Source organism: Brachycentrus maculatus, unplaced genomic scaffold, assembly GCF_059751285.1.
Source record: "Brachycentrus maculatus isolate JH-2025_06_01 unplaced genomic scaffold, ASM5975128v1 h1tg000657l, whole genome shotgun sequence".
Taxonomy (NCBI): Eukaryota; Metazoa; Arthropoda; class Insecta; order Trichoptera; family Brachycentridae; genus Brachycentrus; species Brachycentrus maculatus.
Genome location: NW_028281392.1, coordinates 325,749 through 350,262, shown reverse-complemented (window position 1 = coordinate 350,262; position 24,514 = coordinate 325,749). Strand labels below are relative to the sequence as shown.

Here is a 24,514-nt window from a genome sequence, read left to right as displayed (position 1 = left end):
AAAAAAGGCATGTCCGCCTCCGTAGTGTAATGGTCAGCACGCTCCGCTACCGTTCTGGAGGTCCCGGGTTGGATTCCCAAGGGGGGTAAAATAAATATAAGTGATTTTTTCACTGTAATATTTATTCAATATTACCCTGGACTGGTACCTGAAGCGGAAGGCTGATCACCTTTCCTTCATGTGTAAACGATCAAGATAACACTGCGTTTATATGACGCAGTGCCCTATGCACCATTGGGTGCGGATAAGGGTTTTTTTTTCTTCAAAATGCAAAAACAACATTTTCTGCCCTGTAGTGGGTAAATATTAAGTTAAAAATATGCCTCTTTTGCTGGGATATAGTACATTTTCTGGGCATTCCGAAAGCATGCACAACTGAAAATTGACGATTTTTGATTTATGACGTTCTTGAAAGTAGTGAGCGACATGATAAAAATAGTGAAAAGGACATTGGTACCATAAACCAAGCTAGGACACAAAATGCCGAACCCTCGTCTAGTGGAACGGAAGGTCTGTTGACAATAGTCAACAGTCAACAAACAAATTTGCCGAGCACATTTGAGGTCGTCTATTACTAACAGCTGCTGCAAACACACTGAGTGACAGATCATGTTCTAATCAGGGATGGTAACCTGAAGACAAAAAATTTTACAGATACCTTTCAATCGGTACATTGAAATCCAAATTTCCGGGTACTTTTTGTACGTAATGTATCTAGAAATTGCAAAATTGTGGTACCTTATCAAAGCAGATGAGCTTGAGTTTCCCGCAGACGTTGATGCGCAGGGGGCTGATGCAGAAGATGTGGTGGTTCTTGAGGCGGCGCTGGCTGTACACCGTGCCCGCGGTCATGGCGGCCGGCAGCGCGGGCGGGACCACGATGGTTATTATGTCCAACGTCCGCAGGATTATCGTCTTCACACTGCTCTGCAGAGAAACGTTCCTTTCAGTAATCTCACACGCTTTGCATTCAATAAGTTACACTCTCCTTATCATTCATCGTTCTCTTTGTAAAATGCCACTTAAAAACACTATTTCATGAGTACCAACCGGCAGCGCGGGCGAGACCGCGATGGTTACTATGTCCAAGGTCTGCAGGATTATCGTCTTCACACTGACGGAGAAACACTCCTTTCAGTAAACTCAAACGCTTTATATTCGATAAGTTACACTCTCCTTATCATTCATCGTTTACTTTGTGTAATACTACTTAAAAACACTGCTTCATAAGAGGTTTCAGAATAACCATCATTTTTTTACTGTGGTTAATTAACCCTTTGATTACCAAAATCCAATATTTCGGCTTTGGCACTCTAGCGAGAAATACCGGATTCGTCGAATCTGACATCATGACTTATAAAAATATCAGATACATTTTGGACAGTATGTTAGGATTCCTTCAGAGTTCGAAAATTTAGTAAAATGGAGTTTTGAATCTTGGGTATGGTGCTGACACAAACTAAGTACACATTTTGAAAATTCATATACTTACACCCCTCTCAACATACAACCATATGCAATATCCCATACCAATTGCGGATATAGTAAATAGGAATATGACGAATTTCACGGCGTCCTTGTAGAACTGGAAGCCCATCGGTTTGGGAAATAATATACTTTTGACTAGTTCTCCCTTTGATGTGCAAAATCCGGTCCGTACAACTTTGGCTAATACCTGAAAAAAGAATTCCAAGTTGTTACATTGGTTTTATGACCTAATAATGCTGATTTTAACACACTTCTGACGGGAAAGGTATTTCTACCCATTCTTTCGATTGATGTTTGTGTGAAGGACAAGAAAGGTATTTTTACCTTCTGTGCTGGCCTCATTTCAAAGTCAGAAAAGAAGAAATTACATATTTAATGTTATTATATGAATATTATGTACCAATCTCTTATATATTAACCCTTATCACTCGAGAGAAAAAAATCATATATCGCTCAATCCTTTCAAGAATATCATAAATCAAAAATCGTCAATTTTCAGTTGTGCATGTTTTCAGAATGCCCAGAAAATGTACTATATCCCAGCAAAAGAGGCATATTTTTATCTTAATATTTACCTGCTACAGGGCAGAAAGTGTTGTTTTTGCATTTTGATGAAAAGGTATTGTTTAATTATTTTTTTAAATATGCTAAATATTTTTCAAATGGAGAAAAAACCTTCAGGTTTTACCTAAAAAGATCTGTTGCACAGTAAAAAGTTCAATAAGTGGCTTGAAATTTGTTTTTAATACATTGTAATTTATTTTTAAACTTTAAAAACGTTCTCCTGAAAAATCAAGTTTTTTGATTTATGACGTTTTTCAAAGGAGTGAGAGATATGTCTCCAGCAAATTTTTTTAGTAAAAATATGAGAAATATGAAAAAAACTAAGATATTCTTAGAAAATTGTTAAAAAAAATTTTTTTGAAAGGTAGCAATTAAGAATGCATATTTATGTTCACAAATATGTATTAATTATAGAAAGTAAGTATTTATAAAAGAAAAAATAGCAAATTTTAGTTTTTATAATTGTTTGAAGTGTGGTATTTTTGAAAACAATCACCCAATCGCATCCTTAGTTTTTCAGGACAAGTGTCACAATACTCGCTACAAACATTAGTTTAAAAATGCCATAACACGGTGAAACAATTGTCACAAAACTTCTTTTTATGCGTTTTTCAACAAGGAAATACTATTTAGTAGACTCAAAAATCAGTGTTTTATTGAAACATCTAATATATAAATTAAAATGGAGTTCTACAAATTAAATGCCAAATCTTATAGATTTAACCTTTTAACCGCGTTCACTTTGTTCCTGAGAGACGCCCGTGCGCGGCGGTATTTTGCCGTTTTTTAAATGATTACTTTTATCATGTATTTAATTAAGAAACGATTTATTTTCCTAAACAAAAACGTTCAATGGGATTCATTGTGCCTTTTTGGTACTCGTAAATAACCTAAATAAGATCGTAAGATAAATAAATCAAAGCACGCATCGTGTGTCACTCTTACCCACTGGCGATGCGTAGCGTCGAGAGTGAGACAGATATAGGGCATGATTATGGCGGGGACTAATTACCGACCACAAGAAAAATCAGGGATCTGTTCTTTTATTTATACTTGTGATGTTACAAATTATTAGTCAGATATTTCAACAGATTTCATAAGGCCAAGGATTGACATATTATTTTATCCAAAGTTCCACACCATGAAAAAATCCCTCCAAGTTGAACTGAGGTTCGAAACTTGGAGTAAAGTAAAAACACAAACAGTTATGTCAGCCGCGTACGGGGAATGTTTTGTGAAAACACATACGGTTATGCGAGCCGCGTGGATCCGGTTAAAATACCAATCTCTTTGTTAAGTTAACTATATGTACATAATTATCAAATCCCGTCGCTAGCGGTCCACAGGTGTAAAAAATAACCATCCGAAATGTGTGAATATTGAAATGAGTGGATTCAAAGATAGGTTCTTACCTTGCTGTTACCATAAAATCGGGTCTGAATGACATTGGTTCCGGCAAACAGGGTGTGTCTCTTGTGGGTGGACGTGGAGTAGCACTCGGAAGACACATTGGGAGGAGATTTCACAACAGGCACACTTTCACCTGTAATAATAAGTTATTAAAGAAATTTATGCGTACATTAAATGGATACAATATCAAGATGGACGCCAAGAATTCTACGGTGGAGACCTTGGGAAAACAAGAGGTGTCGGAAGACCCCAAAAGAGATGGTCCGATGATATAGTCACTGTGGGGGGTGGAAACTGGCAGCAAGCAGCAACTGACCGAAGGAAATGGAAAGAAGGAAAAGAGGCCTATATCCAGCAGTGAAGGTCAGAGGGCTCATAAAGAAGAAGAAAAATGAAGATGTGATTTGCGAATTCCGTAAAATAATTATTTACAAGACCGCTATGATGTTCTTTAATTTTCAACCTTTCCCTTACGGGGCTAAAAACTATCCCGTGCACCGGTGATATGTATTTTGTACACCATATGAAAATGTGGTTTAAAAACGGGAAAAATGTTAATATTCCTTATTGACCATAGTTAAAGATGAAATGTATCAATTTTTATAATGTTAGCTCTGGTAATTACCGAAAAAAGAGAAAAAAATACATCCCAAGTACCCGCCATAGCTAGCGTAGTGACACAACCACCCTGAACGACGACTTGTGTGCAACTAAAATGAAATCGTCGGAAACAGTATGAAGCCGCGTGCGCGTGTACGTAAAGTGTAGCACGCACGCATACTCTGAGAAACGTTTGTGTATTGCTGATTATATACCCTGGATTTTCACAAATTATTTATTTCCGTCGCTGCAAATGAATAACTTTATATTTATAATACTTTTATGCAACACGTAAAAGTATAACGGAGGAATACAAAAATTGTGAACCCGTATCTATTATATTTTATATTGATATTCTCATTTTTAAAGTTGAGTTGTAGTAAATACATATCACCGAGAGGGGAAGGTTAATTACTTAAAATCATTTATATAATAAGAATGTAATGTTTTGGTGGGAGGAGTCAGGAGTCAGGAGTCAGGGAGTGTCTGACCGGTGAGCATGCTCTCGTTGACGATGCAGGTGCCGGTGAGCAGCACGGCGTCGCAGGGCATGGTGTAGCCGGAGGGCGGCAGCAGCAGCACGTCCCCGGGCACGAGGCTGGCGGCGGCCACCAGGCACTCGGTCTGCGCCGGGCGCACCACCGTCACCCAGTGGCAGTTGGAGCGCTCCACCAGCTCGTGGAGGGCTATGCTCAGCTGCCGACAGAACACATCTCTAATTAATACCAGATATTTTTATTTTAAGATATGAAAATTCTTAACACACTATCTGCGGGCGGATTCGCGCTCATAATAGAGATAAATATCTCTGAAAAGAAGTGATAACATTTAACCATGCTGTATACATCAATATGAGATCAAAAGATGCCGCAAAAGTCATGCGTAAAAATAACTTACACGCAATTTACGATGAGTCGAGTGAAAAGGTAAAATTACGCTTCCCGCCGAACACCACCAGTCGAGTAAAACAGTAAAATTACCCTTCCCGCAGATAGTGTATTTTAAGAACAAATTAATGCATACTACATGTAAATCTTAAAAAAATATATAAAAGAAAAAGACTATTATACCATCAATCAAATAAAACAATAAACCTTGGATGTAAGTCCCTCTCCAAGCACAAGAGCTGAATCTCTTTTTTGGAGAGGCACTGCGAAACTAAAATTATAAGTCTGCCATATCGCTCACTCCTTTCAAGAACGTCATAAATCAAAAATCATCAATTTTCAGTTGTGCATGTTTTCGAAATGTCCAGAAAATGTACTATATGTATCCCAGCAAAAGTGGCATATTTTTAACATAATATTTACCCGCTACCGGGCAGAAAGTGTTGTTTTTGCATTTTGAAGAAAAGGTATTGTTTAATTATATTTTTAAATATACTTAATATTTTTCAAATGGAGAAAAAACCTTCAGGTTTTACCTAAAAAGATCTGTTGCACATAAATAGTTCAGTAAGTGGCTTGATATTTATTTTTAATACATTGTATTATATTTTTAAACTTTAAAAACATTCTCCTGAAAAATCAAGTTTTTTTATTTATGACGTTGTTGAAAGGAGTGAGGGATATGTATAAATGTATAGAATTAGTTTTTTTTTTTAAAAGTAACTATATAATGCCAATATCTGAGCAACTTATACGAGGACATGGGCTGATCGACGTATGAGGAGCGGAAGAGGGTTTCGGAAAATAGATCGGAATGGCGAAGGAGATGTTATCTGTTGCTGCAGACCAATCCGCAGGATTGAGACCATAGAGAGAGAGCAGTGATAGATGCGAATCGGCTAGTGAAATTAAGACCATTAATAATAAAATTAAACAGAAGAGGACCATTTGTGTAAATGTACTTTGTAAATATGATTGCATATGCCATCCGTTGAAATACAATTGCAACAGGTATTTTATTTATTTATAAAAAAAATATTTTACCATCGATTCTATTTATGTGTGTGTCGCCTACTTTCAAAATCTGCCTCAAGTGATCACTTAAACTAGCCTATGACGGTCGTAAGCCCCGTAAATGACCAGACTTCCATATTCTTCTTCGTCTATGTTGAGATGTCAAAAAAATAATATGAATGTATTTGTCAATTGCTTGTATTTTTGCTATTAGTACAAATTTGCTTGGTATTTCGAAAGTCTTTCGAAAATTTGTTAGTCAATAAAATGGTTTGTTAAGTGTGCGTACCTTCTTGGTTTGGTAGAGCGAAGTCATTACTGATATGGAAGACAGGATGAACACGCAGGCCGCGTAGTGGTAGTACTCGTCCAGAGACCACAGGGTGATGGAGAACACTTGGAACAAGTAGAAGGGGTTGAACACCTCCGTCACAAATAATGACCAGTAACTTTTTACTTCCACCTCAATTCCATTGTTTCCATATAATTTTGCTCTGAAACAAACAATTTATCATCATTTTTATTGTGCTATGTTATAGTAACAAAACCAAGATGAAGCTTGTCAGGAGCTTGGTCCACTCCATTTTTCTCTATGCTGCTGAAACATGGACCATAAAAGAAGCAGAAAGGAGAAAAAATGATGCCTTTGAAATGTGGTGTTGGAGGCGCTTGCTCCGAATTCCACGGACAGCTAGACGCACCAATGAGTCCATTCGCCAGGAACTACGCTTGGATGGCTTGACTCTGGCCAATGTCTGTACCCGACGGATTCTCCAGTTCTTTGGACACGTTGCGTGTGGCATAGAGGATAGCCTGGAACGACTAGTTGTGATCGGTAGCCTGGAGGAAAAGAGAGGGAGAAGAAGATCCCCACACGATGGACCGATCAAATTAAGGCAGCAGCAGGCACCTCAGTGGTTGGAGCGCTACGTGCAGCGCAGTCAAGGGATAACTGGAGAAGAGTCATTGCTTCTGCAAGGGTCACAACCCTCAGCAATGAGGAATAAGACGGAGAAGAAAAATGTTGAATGAAGAATGAATATATATATATATATATATATATATATATATATATATATATATATATATATATATATATATATATATATATATATATATATATATATATATATATATATATACATAATGTATATATATGTTATATACAATGAACCTTTGGTCTATTTAATTTTCAGTCACATATGAATATGCTCTTGGGGAATGTCCATATATGTATTATGTATACAAATAAACATAATATACGGACTCAATTATCTGTCTTTGATATCTTTTCTTTGGCGTCATAATATTTGCACAGCTTGTTCCGTCTGGAATTTCTAGGTCAATATTTTTAGCCCGCAATGTCGTATCAATCACAAACTCTAGACCTTTGAAATACCCTTTTAACTTTTAGAAAATTGAACAAGAAAAAAATAATTGTTTATTATTTTACTGTTTAAAAATTAATATATTACAAATGAGTGTTATCATAGTTAACAATTGGAAAAAAATCTCTTCCAACGTTCGTAAATAAGAGTTCTAACCATCATGCTGCTTCACCTGAGGGTTGGCAGTGGGAATAGAACGCCGCACAACTCTGTCTCTGCAAACAATCTTCGCCTCTTCCACATTGCTGCATCTCCCCAAACATTATTTCTTCTCCTGACATGATCACTTTTGAGTATTTGAAATACTTGATCATGCTACGTTTTCCTCGGTCTTCCTTTGTTCCTATTTCCAATTACCTTTGCCTCATAAATTTATTTTACTGTCCTACCTGTTATTTTTTCATTCATTCATTCCACATGTCCAAAGCATCCCAACATACCTTTCTGTTTATCGATAAAGGCATGTGCAAAAACTACAGAGGACGGCCCCGCTTAACCTACATGAACTTAATTACCTCCGACACGGGCTGTAGCGGTTACGCCAAGTTGAAGAGACAAGAGGAGGATAGAGCTGGGCGAAGACTGACCATGATAGAAGCAAACCAATCATCACACATATTGTAGCCAGTGAAGAAGCTAAAAAAATCATCTACCTGTTCCAAAATAATGTTTTCTATATACTATATTGAGGTTGGCAGATTCTAGACTACTCTTCATACCAATCTTCCAATCGCTTCCATTATTAGTTACACGGTATACTCACAATTCGTTCTGTTGCTTTCTGTTCAGCCCCGATGTATTTTCCACGAGGTGCGCCACGGTGACCTTCTCGTTGAGATTCTGGACGTTGACGAAGGAGGCCGTGTCTCGCAGCCAGACATACCGAGTCAGTTGATATAAAAAAAATCTAATTTTATTGTCGGGAAACTGAGGCAGGGAGATTTCCACCTCCTGGACCACCTCTGTTTTACAAGCGCCTTCCGAATCCGTCACTGGAATATCATATGAATAAAATAAGTAAACATTGCATAATATGATCAAATAAAATGTATGTTTCAACTTGAGATGAAACATCTATCATTTTTTAGATGGAGAAAGATGGAAGCCTGGCTTACGGAATGGTGTTCGACCCCGTCCAGAGAAAGTTTCGTAGACGAAATGTGAGTTATTATTTTGTTTATTCAAAGATGAAGAAGAATATGGAAGTCTGGGCATTTACGGGGCAGACGACCGTCATAGACTGGTTTAAGTGATCACTTTACACACGTGTAACATTCACCAATTCTACCCATTATTGACAACCACACTACTCAAATTCTTGGAAGTTCCATATATATGAACCAATTTAGAAACCTTGTTCTTGAATCACTAGAGCTTCGCTAGAGGCATCTATTGGTGAGATGTAAAGAAGCTTTTTATTTAGCAGAAACTCTTATATTACTATTATAATAGAAACATGAGTATTTATTATTCTTATTAAGACGATACGATTATTCAATTTCTTCATTTTTCTTAACACCCAAGTCGACAAATATCAATCTTAAATTATAATATATTATTAGGTTTCTCCACTGATGAATTTTTTTTTTTTTTTTTTGGTACATAGATACATTTTTTTTAAACATTTTAACTTGGCCACCATTCTGCCCATTATTGAACATATATATTGTATACTGGGTCTGTTCAAAAAGTATCGTAAGTTTTGAATTTTCGTAGGCTATATTTGTTCGATTTACGATTTTTTATGGCGTTATGTCGGTAGTGTAATGGCAAAGGGGTATATCTTTAAAGATTTTCATTTTCTAAGTTTTTTTCTACAAAATGTCTAAAATAGTGTATTCCATACATTATCTGGCAAAAGGATATAGCTGCAGTTGCAATTCTTATTTAGTTTTATTAAAATATCTTAGTCTTATAATTTAGTCCGCCTCCGTAGTGTAATGGTCAGCATGCTCGCCTACCGTTCTGGAGGTCCCGGGTTCGATTCCCAGGGGGGTTATAATAAATATAAGTGATTTTTTCACTCTAATATTTATTCAATATTACACTGGACTGGTACCTGAAGTGGAGGGCTGATCACCTTTCCTTCATGTGTAATCGATCGAGGTAGCACTGCGTTTATATGAAGCAGTGCCCTGTGCACCATTGGGGTGCGGTAAGGGATTTATTATTATTAAAATATCTACATTTAAAAATACATAAAACAAACGAGTTATTTAATTTCACAAGTTTGTTTTTGCTCTCCTGTAAAATTTGGTCTGAGACAGATATACCCCTTTGCCTTTACACTACCGACGTTGGCACTCATGTCTCTAACTTATGCCGATAAGGTCAGCCATTTTTAATGTTTAGTTAATTTTTGGCAGCTGCTAGCTTTCACGTCTTTTGCCTATTTCAAAAAATGGATGAAAGAATCTGTATCGAATGCTGTGTGAAAAACAAAATTAAATGGTATATGGTGAAGCTACCTTGGGCCGAAGTAAGATTTAACGGCGGTACAAAAAAAATGCGTTCAAATAAATAATTCCAAAATTACCAAATCATGTGGACCAAAATTGAGTCAGGAAAGGAAAAGGGAATCGGAGATTGCTGGATGTGGATGTGAAGACGTAGACTAAACATAATATGCAGCACTCTAGAAGTAAATTAAAAACGATACACATATTACTTATAAGTGACATGGAAATCAGCGCTATCACACACAGATAATATCATAGAAAACTCAAGAGCGTTTTGCACGGTTAGATAACTCGCTTCGGCATCTTTGTAGATAATTCAAACGATGTATCGCACTCAAACACCCTCGATACGACCAAAACACCTTTTGACCCTTCCCTTACAGTGCTTAAAATTTCCATGTGCGCCGGTGTTATGTATTTTGTACAACGGGAAAAATGTAAATATTCCTAAATGTTGCTTATATTGACCATATCGCTCATTCCTTTCAAGAACGTCATAAATCAAAAATCGTGAATTTTGAGTTGTGCATGTTTTCGGAATGCCCAGAAAATGTACTATGTCCCAGCAAAAGCGGCATATTTTTAACTTAATAATTACCCGCTACAGGGCAGAATGTGCTGTTTTTGCATTTTGAAGAAAAGGTATTGTTTAATTATTTTTTTAAATATACTAAATATTTTTCAAATGCAGAAAAAACCTTCAGGTTTTACTTAAAAAGATCTGTTGCACAGTAAAAAGTTCAATAAGTGGCTTGATATTTATTTTCAATACATTGTATTATATTTTTAAACTTTAAAAACGTTCTCCTGAAAAATCAAGTTTTTTGATTTATGACGTTCTTGAAAGGAGTGAGCGATATATGAAATTGAAATGTATCAATTTTGTAATGTTAGTTCTGGTAATTACCTAAAAAAAATAAAAAAATACATAGTACTCGCCATAGCTAGCGTAGTGACACGACCACTCCGAACCACGACTTTTTTTTTTTTTTATTTATTGGCAAAGCACCCAATTTTGGGTGATACCTGCCATACTAGTGATTTTACTTAAACAATATTTTTTTTTATTGATTTTTTTTGGGGTCACACGCTTTTGCCATACTTTTTTATATGTTTAATGATCGCACGGTTAACATTTTTGGAGTTGATTGAAAATAGGTGTTGGACATTCAGCGGGAAGGACAAACCCTCCGACCGAATGTCCTGAATGAACTCGAGGTTAGGGAGTAAGGGGCAGTTGAAAAATATGTGGTCAGCAGTCTCATCATCCTCTCCACACGCGCACAACGAACAAGTTAGAATGTTAATCTTTTTGAGGTGGGATGCAAGTACTGTGTGTCCGATCCTCAGCCTGCACAGAAGGGACACATTCAGCTTGGGAATCTTGATTTTGCGGAACCAAGGGGATTTGGGTATCACGGGTTGGATTGACTTATAATAGGATCCAGTGGATGTTATAGAGAATATTTTATTCCATTCCTCGCTTGCACCAGCTTTGAGCTTTCTAAGGTAGTCAGGAATCGGAAGGGTGAATAGACTGGGAACCACGCCACAGTCCCGGGCTTCCTTGGCCATGCAGTCCACCCTCTCATTACCTGTGCGCAGCTAAAACGAGATCGTCGGAAACAGTATGAAGCCGTGTGCGCGTGTATGTAAAGTGCGGCACACACGCATACTCTGAGAAACATTTGTGTATTGGTGATTCTATCCCTGATTATTTTACAATTCATTTATTTCTGTCGCTGCAAATGAATAACTTTATATTATAATACTTTTATGTAACACGTAAAAGTAGTACGGAGGAATATAAAAATGCTGAGCCCCCGTATCTATTATATTTTATATTGATATTCTCATTTTTAAAGTCAAGTTGTAGTAAATACATAGCACAGGGAGGGGAAGGTTAAAAAGGCCATTGTTATCTGAGATACAGTAGAGCCCCGGAAATCCAAAATCCCAGGATATATGAACAAGATTTTCAAGAAAAACATTTGTAGGAACACATTTAAAAAACATGCAAAGACTGAAAAACATATTTATTATTACATGAAATTATTATACATAACCAGTGGCGTGCACAGAGATTTAATAAGGGTTGGCTGTAGAGGTAGGTAGTAAGGTAAGCTAGGTACTACTTAGTAAGGTAGGGTAGGTACTGGTTGCGTATTTACATGTCACGCAGGTAAGTTGTTAAGATGGGCACTGCTTTTCTGCCTATATGGAATGCACGCCCCTGTACATAACCTCATTTTGTGTTTTTGCTTTTCATCAAAAAAATACAATATTCTAAAAATAATTATATTACAGTACTGCAAAAAATATATAATAAATAAATATAATACTTACGAAAAACTATTTCAGCATTTCTTAAACTGGATTTGGAGAATTTGATCATTCCATACTTGGGATACCAGCTGATGAATATGTATGGGAATCCACAGAACAGGATGCTAACGGTGTGGAAGAGCAGTCTGCGGACCCAGTTGTGTTTGTATCCGTGGACCTTCAGAACCAGTTCGTCGGTTCCTTGGTGAGCGTTGTCTAGGATCTGCCAATGCGCTTCACCGATAGCTTCGTATTCACCTGGAACAGAAATATAATGTGAATACAATGCATTCCACAATAAAGGGTATTATTTTAACTCTTATCAGATGATGAAACCCTAGCACAGGGGTCGGCAGTTTGTCAAGTGAGAGGATCCAAATTGTCATGGGAACAGGATAACAAAGAACCGCATATATTTTATTTTATTTATTTATTTCATAGATACATACATTTTCTTTTACTATATCGCTCACTCCTTTCAAGAACGTCATAAATAAAAAAACTTGATTTTTCAGGAGAACGTTTTTAAAGATTAAAAATATAACACAATGCATTAAAAATAAATATCAAGCCACTTATTGAACTTTTTACTGTGCAACAGATGTTTTTAAGTAAAACCTAAAGGTGTTTTCTCCATTTGAAAAATATTTAGTATATTTAAAAAAATAATTAAACAATACCTTTTCTTCAAAATGCAAAAACAACATTTTCTGCCCTGTAGCGGGTAAATATTAAGTTAAAAATATGCCTCTTTTGCTGGGATATAGTACATTTTCTGGGCATTTCGAAAACATGCACAACTGAAAATTGACAATTTTTTATTTATGACGTTCTTGAAAGGAGTGAGAGATATGTATTATGGCTCTTTAGGCATGGCCTGTGTTAAGCCGAAATACTTACATGTTAATACAATTTTTTTTTTTTAACTATTTGTTTTTTTTTTATTATTAGATTATATACATTACATACAATAGATACAATAACAATTTACAGTATAAAGGTTTAAAAATAAAATAATTACACCTGGACTTTGATTAATTCACTTTCTACCTTGTCCCTTCCAACGAGAAGCAACCATCGACGGACACTGTTCTTAAAGACATGATCACTACTGGAATTCTTAATGGTTACGGACATATGTATGTCATATACATATAAGTATGTAGAGGTAGATTTTTGAACCTTGACTGTATCACAAATATCACACGACTCATAAGTTGCAATTAATATTGCGGAAACTAGCTAATATCTTTGTTTCGCTGCTCTGTTACATTCAAAGACATTTTGGATATTCTGTCTTGCACTGTTTTCGCAGATAGAGGCAATTCAGAGTGTCTATTTAAGATGTTCCTTGAGATAAGGTGAAATTCAAACCCACCTTCTAGCCAAAGAGCCGAATGTGGCTCACGAGCCACTCTTGTCAACCTCTGCCCTAACAAAACAAATCTTGTATAAACTCCGGGTAACACAAAGAGCAATGAAGAGAAGGATGCTAAACATATCCTTTAGAGATCGTAAAACGAATGTTTGGATAAGGGAAAAGACCAAGGTAACAGATGTGGCTCAAAGAATCGCGGAGCAAAAGTGGAACTGGGCAAGTCATGTGGATATGTCTGAAGATAGATGGACGACTTGACTGGAAGCCTAAAACAAGACGCAGAAGTGTTACTAGTTATTACTAGTTGATTACACAACTATTGATATCCATTGTGATATCGCTCACTCCTTTCAAGAACCTCATAAATCAAAAAACTTGATTTTTCAGGAGAACGTTTTCAAAATTTAAAAATATAACACAATGTATTAAAAATAAATATCAAGCCATTTATTGAACTTTTTACTGTGCAACAGATCTTTTTAGGTAAAACCTGAAGGTTTTTCTCCATTTGAAAAATATTTTGTATATTTAAAAAAATTATTGAACAATACCTTTTCTTAAAAATTCCAAAAACATTTTCTGCCCTGTAGCGGGTAAATATTAAGTTAAAAATATGCCACTTTTGCTGGGATATAGTACATTTTCTGGGCATTCCAAAAACATGCACAACTAAAAATTGACGATTTTTGATTTATGACGTTCTTGATATGTGGCATGTATGTCTGAAGATAGGTGGACGAAAAATGTGCTTGACTGGAGGCCTAGAAGCGTGGGTAGGCCCCAGACAAGATGGTCCGATGACATTAGCAAAGTGGCGGGCCTGCACTGGAAGAGAGTCGCGTCCAACAGACAACTGTGGTAGTCCAAGAGGGAGGCCTTTCTTTAATACCGGACACAAGAAGAAGGCTGAAGTACAGCAAGTACAGATGATGATCCAGATAAAGAAAGAAGAAACAAATGCTAATCACTACACTTCATCATTTGATCAATCTACTAGATATTTTCATCAAACCCGCTTAACCTTTTAACCGCGTTCACTTTGTTCCTGAGAGACGCCCTTATAAATGATTACTTTTATCATGTATTTAGTTAAGAAACGATTTATTTTCCTAAACAAAAACGTTCAATGGGATTCATTGTGCCTTTTTGGTACTGTATAATGCACTCGTGTCACATTATTCTTGAAATATATCGTAATACAAACAAATAAGATCGTAACATAAATAAATCAAAGCACGCATCGTGTGTCACTCTTACCCACTGGCGATGCGTAGCGTCGAGAGTGAGACAGATATAGGGCATGATTATGGCGCTGACTACTTACCGACCGCGAGAAAAATCAGGGATCTGTTCTTTTCTGTGATGTTACAAATTATTAGTCAGATATTTCAACAGATGTCATAAGGCCAAGGATTGACGTATTATTTTATCCAAAGCTCCACACCATGAAAAAATCCCTCCAAGTTGAACTGAGGTTCGAAACTTGGAGCAAAGTAAAAACACATACGGTTATGTCAGCCGCGTACAGGGAATGTTTTGTGAAAACACATACGGTTATGTGAGCCGCGTGGATCCGGTTAATATTTTTAACACTTAATTAAATATGATATGATCTTACTTTTGTTAGGTTTGCAAATGTTAGAAATTGAATATTTCATATTTAATTTGATAATTATTATTTTAAGAACAATTTTTTTAGCTTAATATCATGTTGCCTCATTAGTGTACCGACATTAAGTGACTTATTATTAATTTATCAGGAGATAAAGAAAATGCTGATATTTAATCAATAATTACAAAAAAAATTAAACAATGTTGTTTCAATTAATTTTTTTGAGGATAAAAATAATGAAAATAAAAATTCATATTATTTTTAATAATTTCAATTCCGTAAAAAAATTAAAATACCAAATATGTCTTTCTAACATATTTTTTATACCCTCATCCGCACCCAATGGTCCATAGGGCACTGCATCATATAAACGCAGTGTTATTTTGAACATAATTTAACACCCTCATCCGCACCTGATGGTGCATAGGGCACCGCATCATATAAACGCAGTGTTATCTTGATCGTTAACACATGAAGGAAGGGTGATCAGCCCTCCGCTTCAGATATCAGTCCAGGGTAATATACAATAAATATTAGAATAAAAAATCACTTTTATTCATTGTACCCCCCTTCTGGGAATCGAACCCGGGACCTCCAGTACGGTAGCCGAGCGTGCTGAACATTACACTACGGAGGCGCACAATAATAACATATCGCTCACTCCTTTCAAGAACGTCATAAATCAAAAAACTTGATTTTTCAGGAGAGCGTTTTTTAAGTTTAAAAATATAACACAATGTATTTAAAATAATTATCAAGCCACTTATTGAACTTTTTACTGTGCAACAGATCTTTTGAGGTAAAACCTGAAGGTTTTTTCTCCATTTGAAAAATATTTAGTATATTTAAAAAAATAATTAAACATTACCTTTTTTTAAAATGCAAAAACACCATTTTCTGCCCTGTAGCGGGTAAATATTAAGTTAAAAATATGCCTCTTTTGCTGGAATATATTACATTTTTTGGGAATACCGAAAATATGCATAACTGAAAATTGACGATTTTTAATTTATGACGTTCTTGAGAGGAGTGAGCGATATAACAACATATAAAAAATGTTTCATCAATTTAAACTAACTAACTAACCATCACGTCGCTTCCCCGCAGGGGTAGGCAGAGAGAATCGAACGCCACACCACTCTGTCTTTGCAAACATTCTTTGCCTCTTCTACATTCATGCATCTCCTCATACATACCCGACGATTATTACGACTCCTGACCCGGCCGCTTTCAAGTATTTGACATACCTGATTGTGCCAAGTTTTCCTCGGTCGTCCTCTGCTTCTTTTTCCAACTACATTCGCTCCATAAATTTGTTTAACCGTTCTTTCTTCACTCATACGCTCCACATGTCCAAACCATCTCAACACACCTTTCTTAATTTTATCGATAATGCTTATCTCAGCCTTACATTCTTTCCTTATTTCATCATTCGAACATCTATCAAACATCGTTTTGCCACACATTCGTATGAGGGATCGCATTTCGACTGCATTCAGTCTGCTTTCATCCTTCTTTTGCCAACTCCATGCTTCGCTTCCATACATAAGGGTCGGAACCAGAACTCCATTGTGTACTGCCAGTTTAGCTTCCGCTGATAGATTTTTATTTGCTAAAACTGATTTTAGTGCACCATTCACTCTGTTCCCAGCATTCACTCTCCTTTCTATGTCTTTATCAATCTTTCCACCCGATGACAATCTTTTGACAATCCACAATCTTTTGACCTGATGTTTTCATCAATTTATTACATGATATTGAAAGAAAACATTGATATTTAAACAAATTATTTGAAATTATTACGGTCTGACTTTTATACATAAATATTTTTTTTGTATAAAAGAGATTTGTGTTTTTTATCTCTTTAAAAATTTTATCTTTGTATAAATGTCAGACGGTAACAATTTCATTTTAATGACCTGATGTTTTTGTTTGTTTGTTTATATTTAAAGATAACAGTCAGTTGATAACATACACCAAATATATTATTTTTTGACATCTCATCAAAGATGAAGAAGAATATGGAAGTCTGGGCATTTACGGGGCTGACGACCGTCACCGGCTGGTTTAAGTGATCACTTTACACACGTGTGATATTCACCAATTCTACCCATTATTGACAACCACACTACTCAAATTCTTGGAAGTTCTTTATATATGAACCAATTTAGAAACCTTGTTCTTGAATCACTAGAACTTCACTAGAGACATCTATTGGTGAGATGTAAAGAAGCTTTTTATTAAGCAGAAACTCTTATATTAGTAAAGTATGTTGGAGATTGTTATATAAAATATAACATGTTGAAAAACTACAAATAATAGATTGGTCGTCCATTTTACTCCATTCATACCTATTTTACATAAACAAACTAAAAAAAAAAAAAAATATTTCAAATTTTTATAAATTTTCTCTTATTTCAAGACAAATTAATTATCTATTTATTGATTTGGCGTTTAATTTGTAGAACTCCATTTTAATTTATGTATTAATTTTAAATCAAACGCAGATTTTTTGAGTCTACTAAGTTGTATTTTATTAACAAAAACACATAAAAAATTATATTGTGACAATTGTTTCGCCTTGTTAGGGCATTATCAACAAGGCGAAACAATTGTCACAATATAATTTTTTATGTGTTTTTGTTAATAAAATACAACTTAGTAGACTCGAAAAATCTGTGTTTGATTTAAAATTAATAATAATAATATTAATAAAACCCTTATCCGCACCCGAATGGTGCATAGGGCACTGTGTCATATAAACGCAGTGTTAACTTGATCGTTTTTACACATGAAGGAAAGGTGATCAGCCCTCCGCTTCAGGTACCAGTCCATGGTAATATTGAATAAATATTACAGTGAAAAAATCACTTATATTTATTTTACCCTCCTTGGGAATCGAACCCGGGACCTCCAGAACGGTAGCCGAGCGTGCTGACCATTACACTACGGAGGCGGACATTAAAATTAATACATAAATTAATTATCTACCTAAATAACACTTCGAGTTGGCGGTATGCACATACCAAAAAACTTTGGAGTGCAAAGGGTTAATAGTTTTTCAGTTGAATTAGTTTTGACACAATTATGCAGATCATGTTCCTCAAATATCTTGATAACAATATTGCTATCTGCTTTGAGAGCAAATACGGTACTTAGTGATTTCTAAAAAAGCGAGCGATCCCATTTTAAATGGAGTACATACTTCTTATCTCTGTATTAAAATATTGATACAAATTTAAGAAATGATAAAAATAAGACAATTTTATTGAAGATTCATTGGAAGCAGGTTTTTTTTTATACCGCGATTGTTTTAAAAGGGATGCTGATGAAAAACTGTAGGTAATTTACTTTTAGAACAGTTTTGCCCGTAAAAACTAAAAGTTTTATCAAAAAGGGGATAAAGATACTACTTGAAAAATGGCAAAAGGTTATAGATAATATTCTATGTATGGAAACGAGTTTTTTTTTTTTAAATCTGTAATAATTCAGCTTCCACACCAACACATAAATAAATACATACAGGGTTTTTAATCAGGGTATGCAGAAGGGTTGGATGAGGATAAGGTATAGTAGGCACTGGTCATGTTTCTATATGGAACGCAGACGGAGTAATCTAGGTAGGCACTACTTTTCTGCTTATATAGAATGCACGTCTCTACATACATACATATATCGATAAGCATTTTTATTTTTTATACGCCTTATCGTAGGCATACAGGAGAAAGTGACCAAGTGCATTTTTTACAAAAACGTGATCATTGACTATTTGATATCTTACTAGCTTAATATTGCCCTGAATAAATCCCAAACTGATTTTAAACTTGGAAGTATAATATATTGACTTGTTAAAAGTGACTAATTGCATTGATGTTTATTTTCTTGCCAAGTTAAAGTGACTTAAATGGTCCTCCCGAATATTTTATGTTTTGTTAGTTGGTCACTTTCTCCTGTATGACTATGTTATGTGTCTTGTCAGTAGACTTCTTTTTGCATACTCTTTTACTATAAGTTTCATCAATTTTAACATTATACACGCACAAGAAAAGAAAAGAAAAATAAAACTACATTATTGTACAATTTTTACAATATTAACTCTTGATTGATTCCTTTTTTTATATTTTGCCTTTGCTCCATATTTTTGTTTGCCGTCTTACCTCCGCAGGCAACAAATTAAAAATATTCGGAACTGTGTATTGACGTGTTCTATTTCCATATTTATTGTTTACTCTCGGGACCATCAACCCTTCGTTGCGGGTGAAGCGGGTGTCATAATCGTGCACTAGAGAATTTTTATACTTATTGCTAGTTATTACACAACTATTATATCCATTTGCAATATTCTACGTGCTGGAAGTGACTTAGTATGGTTATTTTGAGTCAATTTTGTATTATAACTTTGATTTTATATATATCGCTCACTCCTTTCAAGAACGTCATAAATCAAAAATCGTCAATTTTCAGTTGTGCATGTTTTCGGAATGCCCAGAAAATGTACTATATCCCAACAAAATCGGCACATTTTTAACTTAATATTTACCCGCTACATGGCATAAAGTGTTGTTTTTGCATTTTGAAGAAGAGGTATTGTTTAATTATTTTTTGAAATATACTAAATATTTTTCAAATGGAGAAAGAACCTTCAGGTTTCACCTAAAAAGATGTGTTGCATAGTAAAAAGTTCAATAAGTGGCTTGATATTTATTTTTAATACATTGTATTATATTTTTTAACTTTAAAAACGTTCTCCTGAAAAATCAAGTTTTTTGATTAATGACGTTCTTGAAAGGAGTGAGCGATATGTCACCAGGTACAATATTTGAAGAAAAAAATATGGAATATTAAATATGAGTACTAGGTTTATGAAGGATAACACAATTTAGGGGGTGAAGATACTTAGACTGCCTATAATACGTAATTCCTCTGTAAGTTGTGATGAAATAATTCATTGAAATATGAATAATTGTACAAAAATATTCATTCTGTAAAATGACCGAAATTAGAATATTTGTCAATTGAGGAACAGTCTCTTTTGACTTAAATAAAAATTGTAGGTGCGATAGTTATAACCTATTTTCTTGCGAAATGAGTCACAATACTTCAATGCGGAAAGTTTTCCTTCAGAACTCGCCGATAAAACAAGGGTAAATAAAAAAAACGGACACAAATTCGGTAACATGTGCTAAAATCAACATAATAAACATGTTCGAATAGGGATTCTTAAAACTTACCACTATTCTCCGAAGGAGCATTGTACATTTTCAAAAGAATTCTATGTCATCGGGTATTTTCAGATACTATTCTTTAAGTGGTTTTTGCTCCACTTAAAGTATTTGCTAAGACATTTTGCCTTATTTTGTATTTTAATTAATATCACAGACGTCACATTTGACACTGACTGACAGCAACCGCGCGTCGAGCGGACACCACACGGGACACGGCGGACACGCGAGAACACAATCCAATCACGAATATCGGAAAATCGGAAGTGCAAAAAATTGAATGCAAGACCCGCCGGGCTCTGTAGGTACCTACTGGAGCGCTATAGTGGGAAAAGGAGTGCAATTTTATTCAAAGCCGGTTGTCCAGCATTGCCAACCGGGTGAAATGAAAATTGGCATAGATTTTATAATGCGCTTGAAATAAATAGACTTTAAAAATAAATAAAAAGTAAGCCCATTCACGCAGGAATAATGTTTAAAAAAAACTTGTAAAGTTGGAGCCTGTGTAAGAAATACGATAAGCGGTATTGCATGAGCTGTTGCTAGATTTAAGAGTGTCTTGAATGTTAGGTAATTTTAAAAACAAACATTTATTTTTTTAAAGATCTCTATACAGCTGTCACCCACGTACATTTTCGCGTTCTCGGTTTGGGTTTGCTTTTTCGTCGAGTAGAGTATTTTATTTGAAAATGAAACTCATTGGAGAGAGAGCAGACCATGATATAAATGTTAAGCGGGTATGGGCATGCGCCGAGTATGCAAGAATGACATCTACCGACACTATTTTATAACGACAATTTTTGCCCCTGAAAGAAAGCAATATCACGTATTTTTAGCATGGATCTGTAATTTAGATACGAATATAAAATTCCGTCATAACATAATTTAAAACAGTTAGTAAGTCAATGTTTAAAGTCACCCGATTATCCCAATAGACATTTTTGAGGAATTTCAACTAGTAACCGTTTTATTTAGATTTTCGAAGCGTGCAAGCCAGAAGAATCTTACTTGGTTTATTTGTCAGGTTTTTGTTGCCATTACAAATAGTTTAAAAATGTGTCCTGTTTGATAGATTTGAATATGCGTACCTATACCATTTAACCTAGGGAGGTACAATTTATTCATGCGTACATCAAACATTTTAATTTGAAACAAAGTAGTATTTAAAGAAAACGAAGTCAGCCTCGTGCCAACCTTTAAGAATAAGGATATTATAAACTTGTTGATAAAATATACAAAAAATGTGACAAAAGTTACATTTAAGAATACCTACAAATACATATTTTGTTTTCAATATGAAACTCATGTGAACCGCCATTTTTTTTTCAATTCTTGCATACTTTCGTTTCATTCAGAGTCAAAATCTTGCATGATTTTCTTTCATCGTGACTCTGATATATCCCATTCATTACAAAACCACTCACCGAGTTTCAGTTAGACCTGTCATTGGTTGGTGTAAGTGATAACTTTATACACTTTTACCCTTCAAGCCATAATTTGCCCTGTTAATACAAAGGATACCAAAGATACGAAAAAAACTTGATACAAACTCCTGACTAAAAAACATCAAATCCAGAATTTTGAATATCAAAATTGGCATTACGTAAAAGTATTACGTTTTTTTATGAATATGTGTAATGTATGTTATGGCAGACCATCTGGTTTTTCTATGATTCCCAGTGTGGGCGAAATCCAATATTTAGTTATTATGTTTGTCGGTATTTATACTGTGACTTCACGCCATCGCTTAGGAACACAAATAATAATTAATCTTCCTTTACTTATCAGTGATATGACGTCGTCACCACCGGAAACCATAGATAAACCGGACAGTCTGCCATTCATCTGTATGCAAATTATATATATGTGTGTGTCTGTTAACCATACACAATAAACAATCAAATTTATGTTTTAATTGTTCAATGAAACACAGATTTATTTGAGTCTACTAAGTTGTATTTTATTGTTGAAAAACACATCAAAATTAATATTGTGACAATTATGTAGATATGGCATTTTCACGACAAAAAATCTGTGTTTGATTTAATACATAAATTAAAATTGAGTTTTACAAATTAAACGCCAAATCAATAAATAAGATGACCAGTCTGATGATGTCGGTAACGACGAAACCCGGTCGCTGGTCAAATAAAAAAGTGGAAAAGCTAAAAAGATTGGTTTTAATCTAATAATAAATTAAAAATGCAATTCCATCACGAAGTGTCAGTGGATAATTTAAATCTACAATAAATAAGAATCAAATTGGTTGAGAGTGTTTTCAGTGAGACAGAATTCAATGAGCTTCATCTGACGTTTTCGTGGAAGAAGAGATTCTTTCCTTACAATATATAACTTTTCAGTGAGACAGAATTCAATGAGCTTCGTATGACGTTTTTATTGAAGAAGATACTCTTTCCATACATTATAAAACGTTTCAGTGAGATAGAATTCAACGAGCTTCATATAACGTTTTCACGGAAGAAGAGAACCGTTTCATATAATATAACACTTTTCAGCGAGACAGAATTCAATGAGCTTCATATGACGTTTTCATGGAAGAAGATACCCCTTCCATACAATATAACACTTATCAGCGAGATAGAATTCAATGAGCTTCATATGACGTTTTCATGGAAGAAGATATCCCTTTCATACAATATAACACTTTTCAGTGAGACAGAATTCAATGAGCTTCATATGACGTTTTCATGGAAGAAGATACCCCTTCCATACAATATAACACTTATCAGCGAGATAGAATTCAATGAGGTTCATATGACGTTTTCATGGAAGAAGAGAGCTCTTTCAAACAGTATAACACTTTTCAGTGAGACAGAAATCAACGAGCTTCACCTGACGTTTTCGCGAAGAAGAGAACAATAACACTTTTATTATTGATATAATAAAGTTTATTTTCGTGTCTATAATTTGTTTTTATTAATTTAAATTATTTTTTTTAGTAAAAACTGAGTATTTTCACAATGCTGTTATAAAAGCCCATTTTCTGGTGTGCGGTGCGATTTCTCCGATTTTGTAGAATAAAATTTGTGTTCGTAATTATAATATGTTTTAATAATATAAATTATTATTTTTTAGCAAAAACTGAGAATTCTCATAAGGCTGTTATAAAGGTCCATCTTCTGGTGTGCAAAACAATTCCTCCATTTCATCATGTTTTTGAGCCATATGGAAAAAGGTATGGAGTTGTCAGTTTAAACATTTAAAAAAATATATATTTATATTAATTAATATACCATAGCCAGCAATACATTGCTGTGGCTCGGTCCGGTTACATGGAAAAGAAAGAAAATTAATATCACACATTTATTAAAGATATGCATATTTTCAAAATGCTTGTGAAAAAATAAAAATAAAACATTTTTTTTGGTACAACATTGGAAATGCTAAGCGACAACAGCTGTCAAGAAGACTGGTTTTCCGCATTGCTTGGTTTTGCGTGTGTTGCTGTTAATTTCAACAGATAGCGCTGCCGTTGAGGTCGATAAAACTGTAAAAAAAACTTTCACGTGTCCATTATTTTGTCTAATTACTTAAAATTCGAGGAAAAACACCGCGGAAAATTTGGCATGGTCAAGTATGGCAAATACTTGATCATGTCAAATTTTACTGAGTATGTATGAAGACATGCATGCAGGCGGAAGAGGCGAAGATTGTTTTCGAAGATAGGGTGGTGTGGCATTCTACTCTCTCTGCCTACCCTGTAGGAAAGCAGTGTGATGGTCAGTTAGATTTTAAAAAATGACAATAAGGACACACATGAAGGGAAATATATACTATTGTATTTTACAATTATCAGTATCGCTCACTCCTTTCAAGAACGTCATAAATCGAAAATCGTCAATTTTCAGTTGTACATGTTTTCAGAATGCCCAGAAAATGTACTATATCCCAGCAAAAGAGGCATATTTTTAACTTAATATTTACGCGCTACAGGGCAGAAAGTGTTGTTATTTGCATTTTGAAGAAAAGGTTTTGTTTAATTATTTTTTTTAAATATACTTAATATTTTTCAAATGGAGAAAAAACCTTCAGGTTTAACTTAAAAAGATCTGTTGCACAGTAAAAAGTTCAATAAGTGGCTTGATTTTAATATATTGGGTTATATTTTTAAACTTTAAAAACGTTCTACTGAAAAATTAAGTTTTT

General features: G+C 34.8%; 1 protein-coding gene across 1 annotated transcript in view; it reads right to left on the bottom strand.

Moving 5' to 3' along the window:
• Positions 1–20,671, bottom strand: part of LOC148300772 (polyamine-transporting ATPase 13A3-like) — a 32,725-nt gene extending 12,054 nt beyond the window's left edge. Inside the window, exons 1-8 of the mRNA XM_088274319.1 lie at positions 20,357–20,671; positions 12,157–12,393; positions 8,115–8,343; positions 6,253–6,457; positions 4,554–4,758; positions 3,465–3,595; positions 1,493–1,675; positions 739–927 (exon numbers count right to left, since the gene is read on the bottom strand). Of these exons, the coding sequence (XP_088130445.1) occupies positions 739–927; positions 1,493–1,675; positions 3,465–3,595; positions 4,554–4,758; positions 6,253–6,457; positions 8,115–8,343; positions 12,157–12,393; positions 20,357–20,384 (1,407 nt within the window). The 5' untranslated portion in view covers positions 20,385–20,671. The remainder of the gene's footprint in view (positions 1–738; positions 928–1,492; positions 1,676–3,464; positions 3,596–4,553; positions 4,759–6,252; positions 6,458–8,114; positions 8,344–12,156; positions 12,394–20,356) is intronic.
• Between the last annotated feature and the right edge of the window lie 3,843 nt (positions 20,672–24,514).